At 47.4% G+C, this 7169-nt stretch overlaps 1 protein-coding gene across 1 annotated transcript; it reads right to left on the reverse strand.

The window, feature by feature from the left end:
- Positions 1-787: 787 nt before the first annotated feature.
- Positions 788-1629, reverse strand: LOC127294168 (dirigent protein 22). Its single transcript, XM_051323922.2, has one exon. The coding sequence runs from the start codon at positions 1565-1567 to the stop codon at positions 1001-1003; it is 567 nt and encodes a 188-aa protein (XP_051179882.1). The 5' UTR covers positions 1568-1629; the 3' UTR covers positions 788-1000.
- Positions 1630-7169: the final 5540 nt, after the last annotated feature.

Raw genomic sequence — 7169 nt, forward strand, 5'->3', positions numbered from 1 at the left:
GAGGTTGTGCAACCGGGTTGGCTCGTGGGGCTCATATTGGTGTGGCATGGCACTATTTCCGCAACACCGATGGTAGGTCCATACTGGTGGCACACCAAAATGTGTCACTCCACAAATATTGTTGGAGATGGTGCCCTAGAGAAAAATAATAAGGAGCATTTATTATTTATATCTCAAAAGTTCGTAATATTTTTTTACCATGATATAATTGTATTAAACGGAAACATTAATACACGTGTAGTATTCTAAACGAATAAGGGTCTTTGGCAAGTACACATGTACGAGCTAGCTTATTATGGTCAATCGTTGATCGGAGTTTCCCAATCATGGACACCAACGTTATTGATAATTGGGTCATATCATTAGATGAATGATATGGTGGACATACCCGAAAAATAAGTATTGTAACGATTAATGTCACATGAAGTCCAACGTCACGATGTTTATGAAAGCGTAGTTATCTAATCCTTAGACCGTGAGATCATATTATAATCACTGTCACCGACGACTGCTTTGACATCACAGGGTGATCATAAATGTGTTGCTCAAGTATTCTAATGAAATAGGTTAAGACATATGTGACTAGGGCCGATACAATTGTGCCGGCTAATCTATTAGGCTCGGATTGGTGCCAACGGTTCCCTATGTCGTTCCAAAACACGCAACCACCCTATGAAAATGCTCTAAGATGTTTGGGCAGTTCAATTTCAACTGTCAAAACGTCTTATATTTGAAAACTGATGGAGCAACTAACCACGTCAATCGAATTGCAAAGGAGCGAGAAAAATGTGATAAATAAGTTTTCATTAAGTAAAACAAGTATACCACTTTCACCCAGGGCATTTATTCGTGCCAGTTTTAACCCAAGCAAAAGGACCGATATTTAGAAATGAAAACGCCCAAATCACGAAGCACACGCAGGCTGAAATAAACAGGAAAATCAAAAGGAAGCACTCTGTGATTTCCTCTAACTGAATGGAACTTCGTCATCAATTGCATGCTAATGCATGACGTAGACGTGGTACTCGACGGTGGCGTCGCCGGTCTTCAAGTCGAGCCAGTGGGTCCGGGCCTGCGCGTACCCGCGGGCGAAGCGGAAGGCGCCGGTGCCGCCGACGACGGGCATCTCGCGGACGTCGGCGAGCGGGCAGTTGCGGCCGAGCACGGCGAGCGAGCTGCCGTTGTAGGGGCCCGAGGTGAGCACGAGGTTCATGGCCTGGAGGAAGCCCAGCTGGGCCTGGTCCGTCGCCATGTACAGGCCCTGTGCCCGACCCACGGCCGCCGACCCGGGCTCCGGCCCCTCCGTCAGCGGGTCGTCCATCACGTTCACCATCCCGAAAAATGTCCGCGACGACGGGTCTGCCGGCCCCGCCAGCCGCACCGCCGACGGCGACGCGCCGCTCACCGTGTCGTGGAAGTAGAAGTGGAGGTGCGTGGGGGCGTCCGGATCGGCTGCCCGGCGGTGCCCACGGGCCAAGGCCCTGGACCCGTGCCGCATCTGACCCGCCTCGCTGAACGCTGCCAGCGCCATGAAGAGCACGAGAAGCATCACCGCTTCCTTGGCCATTTCTTCTTGAGCTAAGTGATGTGTGCTTACTTGAGTGTGTGTGACTTGTGCTCTTCCAAGTGTAGCTCACGATCTATTTATAGTGGCATGGAGCTATCGTGCGAAGAAGAAGAAGGAAAGTGCTACGTGTTGCTGGCGGCGATTGGGATCCTGGGAAGGCTCCTCCATGGACTGGAGTGGCAGGTAAAATGTGCTTTGCTTGGCTAATGGTGATAGGCACCTGGGGAGCACAATGGGTGGTTATGATGTTGCTTGTGGTTCTAGATTTGGAGGAATGTTTTGAGTGGGGGGTGTCATCGGATTTCAATTGTCGGTGGCGAATCATCTTTTTTTTCTTGAAAAGAAGAATAATACCTAAGCTTCCACATCGAAAAGATGCATACAACCTTTATTACTTAATTTAAAATATGTTAATTGCTGGTTAAAAATCAGCACATTCTAGACGTGCTGTTGTAGCACGTCCCACATATTTGGTTTACAGACGGGTCACATCATCCTCATCAAGCACAAGATGTTTTGGTCCATAAACTGAGGCCGAGGAGATCCCACCGATTACGCTGATGATAATGGAGATTCCACCGATTACATCCACGATGATGACACAAGTAAGAATCATGGCGGCACACTGAGCTTGGCATTTTTATACTCCAACCGATCCATAATAAATGTAGGAGATTTAGTATTAAGTTAATATAACTTTTATATTAACTTTTTAGATCAGAATGAGTACTACTAATTATCGGAAATTCATGGAGCATTATCAGTAGCGCATGGTGGATTTACTGATATATTGTACAATACTTCATAAAATAAGTCACCATATCAGATGTAACAAATTAAATTGTCCGCGAGTTATGCAACCGTTAGCCGTCGGTCATCGGCCTCTCTGAATTTTAATTCGGTTATGACGCCCTGCAAAAGCAGTCATGTGATTTCGGAAAAAATGAGCTCAGTTTGTTTTATGTTGAACTTTTGAAAAAAAAGTTAATTTTATCAGAATCTCGCAGTTACCTCATGAATGGGTCTTTGATTATTTCATGGAAATTCTAATACAGTACGTCATAGACAAGCTAGAGTGCAGAATGCTGGTCGTCACAGGCTCACAGCCTTTGTGTAGTGGATCGATTTCTGTGGTGCTTGGCTTCCACGCCGGGCAACCAGAACTGAAAAGCACTCATGCGTGCCAGCGTGCGTCCCATCGATCGGCTGACCGGCGGCAATGCAAGTCGCTGTGGACGGATACGCAGAGCAAAGGTAGCTACACACAATCGTGCAACTGTCGTGCATGCACAAATCCATCGGCTAGACGATATTGCCTCCTGTCCTAATCGCATCGAAAAAGAACAATCATAGCAGTTGCATTCGTCAGCTTATATTTGTTCCAGTGTCTCGTTGGCACTGGTGGAAAAAGGGGCTTTGGTCGCGGTTGGCAACTGCCATTAGTCGCGGTGGCGCAACCGCGACCAAAGTATCGCGACTTCCACGTGGGCCGCAGGCGAGCGCCAGGGCGGAGGACCTTTAGTCGCGGTTCTTCTGGCCAACCGCGACTAAAGGCCTCCGCAGGGTTTAGGGTTTTAGCCCCCCTCCCCCTAAATCTAGTTTCTTTTTAATTTGTATTGTTTTATTTCTTTTGGGTTTTAATTTTGAAGGAGTTTCACATATTGTACGGTACTGTATACATACATGCATATGAATGTACAATTTCAAACAAATTTGAAATTAGAACCAAAAAGAATTCAAGAGGAATATACAATATATATTCAATATCGGATGACCATATACAATATATATTCAATATCGGATGACCATATACAATTTTGAACAAGTTAGTTACAAATTCTGGTGCATATAAAGTTCTACGTCATCGTAATAGTGTTCTCCTCTAGGATCGATGACTTCCCTCGCCAACCATCCAGCTAGTTCCTCTTGAAGTGGTCGGAAGCGAGCTTCTGGACTAAGCGTCTTCCGGAGGTTATTCCTCAGGATGTTGTTCTCACACTTCTGGTCCCGCTCATTGCAGTATCTCCGGATCCTCTCACAAATATAGTATCCACATAGATTGGTCCCCGGTGGCTGAATATCCCCAGTCGTCCGCACTGCCATTTTAAAATGTAGCTCTTTTTTGAATTCACCGACCTTGGTATCTACGAACCGTCTCCAAACCCTACGAGGCAAAGAAAATTAAATAAACAAGAGAGTTATTAATTAGTTACTTGATATTAGGAAATGATGAACGAAATAGGCCGATCGATATAGAGCACAAATGAATGAAAATAATTACTTTTGCATCATTTTTCTCATGTCGCCCCAAAGCGCCGGATCCATATTCAGAGAGTCGTGGACGAGAACTGAGGAGGTCTGAACTTTAATTACCATAAGAATCCAGTGGAACCTGCGGACACGATACATGCACAGTCATGCATAACTCATCGATTAGCCACATACCATGCATGGAGTAAACAAAAGAGAATGTGCTCAAGACAGAAACACTCACCCAAAATGGTAAGGAAATAGAATATCACTTTTCTGTTGCTGTTTTCTAATAAACCGCCACAGGTCATCCTCCACGTCGGCGGGGTGGTGTTCTAACACATGTGAATTAACGATGTGTGGGTCAATGAACCCAACATCATGGATGTTCCTTATTCGCATTTCCCGCTTCTTCATTCTGCATAATAGCGTACACAACAAGATAGTTAGGACAATATATATATATATATATATATATATAGTGCAGGCAATGAACGAGATGGGGTAGAAATTAATAAATCACTTACAGAACGTAGCAACTGATGATAGATTTGTCGAGGTCGCGCAGATTGAACAGCTGGAACAATTCACTCAGATGAATTTGTACCCAGTAATGTTTGAAGTGATGCTCATATCTAACTTCCGCATAGATATACTCTTTGGCGTTTTTATGTTTTATGTAACCCTTGTACCAATTTAGCAGACCTTTCATTTATCGAGGTAGATCCTCTTCCTGCGCAGGCTCGACGAGAGGGCCATTCTTCACATATGTAAATACTACGTCCTTCATTGGCGCCTCATCAAGGCCTAGCAGTGCACGAAGAGTGATACCTAAGTCGGCCGCTTGTTCTCTGGCACTCGTTACAGTCAATCCATGTGCTGCCGCAGCTGCTATGATATCGGGGGCATCCGGATCGGCGGCTTGCACTATGAGCGGGGCGATCGATTGTTTACTTTGTTCCCCGAGCTGGGCAACTTCTTTCCCCCTTTCTAATTTTGACTCGGCCTCGTCCTCCAAGGCTTTCTTCTCCGCCAACTCTTGGTTCCTCTTGAACGCGAGTGCTTGCCTACGAAGTTCACGTAAATAGTCGTCAGGCAGATTCTTCGCGGCTTGGGACGGTGTGTTCAAAAATGACTTAGCCCACTACTTTTGCTTGTCAGAATATACTGGCTTGGGCTCGCCCTCTCTTTTCTTCTTGCACTCCTCCTTCCATTTCTCATGCTGAGCAGCCACGGCCGCTGCATTTTCCTCGACACTAAGTTCCCAAGGCCTCGGGATGAGAGGCTTCAGTGATGCCTCTGGTATCTTTGTTTTCTTAGGTACATAAGGGTCCGGGTTAATAACCCAGGACTGCTTCTGCTTCTTCGCCGGAGGTGGATTGGGGGGCGGTACCGGTGTCTGATCACCCGCCGGACGAGGACTGGGGGGCGGCGTCGGCTGACGTGAATGAGGTGTATTAGGTGAAGCACCACCACCACCACCGCCACTGCCACCGTCACCGCCACCGCCACCGCCACCGTCACCGCCACCGCCACCACCACCACCGTACGGGGGTGGACTTGTTGGCGCCTCGCCTGGAAACTTGATAAATTTCTTCTGCCATAGAATGAACTGGCGCTTGACATCTCCAAGTCTTTTCACCCCTTCGTGTGTAGCAATGTCAATGTCCAGGTCCTCAAACCCTTGGACTATCTCCTCCACCGTGACACGAGCATAGCCATCTTGAATGGGGTTGTTGTGGTGGAGTCCTCCAGTGGCAAAACACTGCCGATGGCTACCTTCATGGACATGTTCCCCATAGGATAATACAGATGACATGCTTTCATCTCCTTTATATCGTCCACGGGGTAGCGAGGAGGCTCCGGTGCAGTAATTTCGACCACCAGAGGCTCCGGTGCAGTAATTTCGATCGTCGGTGCACCAGCCGGTGAGGCCTCCGTGGAAGCCACGCTGCTTCTTCTCCGCTGCTGGCTTCCGAGATCCATTGGATGATCTTCATGCTGCGCCCGAGCTGCATCTCTTTCGGCGACTAGTACACTCACGGTTTTCTTCATCACATCCATTTCCGTTACCAACTTCGCCACAACATCTGCATCCCGATCCATCTTTCTCTTACGGCTTCTGTAACCGTACGGGTCATCGTTCTGGGGGAACCCTACTTTCCACGGAATGGGCCCCATGCCTCGTATACGTCCTCCGTGTTCGGGATTCCCGAGGGCTTTTGTCGGGCGTCGTTCTCTACGTTGAACTTGATCCTCCCCTCTTGAGCCTCCCTCATTGCCTCAATAAGCTTTTGGGTGGGTGTAATTATTTTGCCCCGATAAACACACTCCCCTGTCTCCGGTTCAGCGATCCCCATGCCCGTACCACCAGCTTTTGGCCCTTGGGTCCCATCCCTCCGTGCACTGACGGATTCCTCGCGCCCTCAGCTCGTTCTCCATCTTCTGCCACTTAGGCTGCCAAAAGCGATACCCTCCTGGCCCCATGATATGATTGTACTCCTTCTTGGCCGCATTCTCCTTATTTTTTTTGATATTTCAAGGAACTGCTCCGATTTCTTTTGCTTCACAAATTCTGGCCAATCATGTTCCAGTTTCTCATATTGTCCTTTGAAATCCGGAGTCTTGCCCGGCTTGACAAAGTCATGGGCTAGATTTTGCTTGTATTTCCGGAATGCGTTGGCCATCCTAGAAAGAGCGAACTGTTTGACTAGCTTGCACCTCTCCTTGTTTTCCTGAATCTTGTTACCCGCCTCATCGTATCTGCGGTATTCCGGAGGTAGAACGAAATGTTCCATAACCTTCTTGAAGCAATCTTTTTTTGTTCTCTTATCGACAAAAGTGAAACCAAGACGTGCCTTCTTTGGCTCATTCCACTCCTGGACGGTGATCGAGACGTTGTCTCTAACAACGGCTCCGCATTGGCTGACAAACTTGGTGGCGTTCTTGCTGGGCTCCAGCGGCCTGCCGGTTTGTTCATCGACAACATCGATGGTGCATGTTTCGTTTGGTTTCATCGTCTTGGTTGCGCCACGCTTTGACGACGTACTTGATTTTTTCGACGATCCGGCCGAGGGCTAAAATAAGAAAGAGAGTCGCGCGCGTTAGTACACACACATTTATTCAAATCAGTTAGTTTGTATCACCAGACGCTCAATATGTATATATATATACCTCGGCGCCGGAGGTGGTTGCTACTTCCAATTGAAGATCGTCGTTTATCGACGTTTCTTCGGCATCATCTTGCTGACGGCGCCCTTCATCTTCACACTCAAGGTTCAGATAAGAAGAGATATCATCTTCTTCTTCTCCGGTCGGCACATATGGAATATCGCCTTTTATGATGCCGAAC

Source organism: Lolium perenne, chromosome 4, assembly GCF_019359855.2.
Source record: "Lolium perenne isolate Kyuss_39 chromosome 4, Kyuss_2.0, whole genome shotgun sequence".
Taxonomy (NCBI): Eukaryota; Viridiplantae; Streptophyta; class Magnoliopsida; order Poales; family Poaceae; genus Lolium; species Lolium perenne.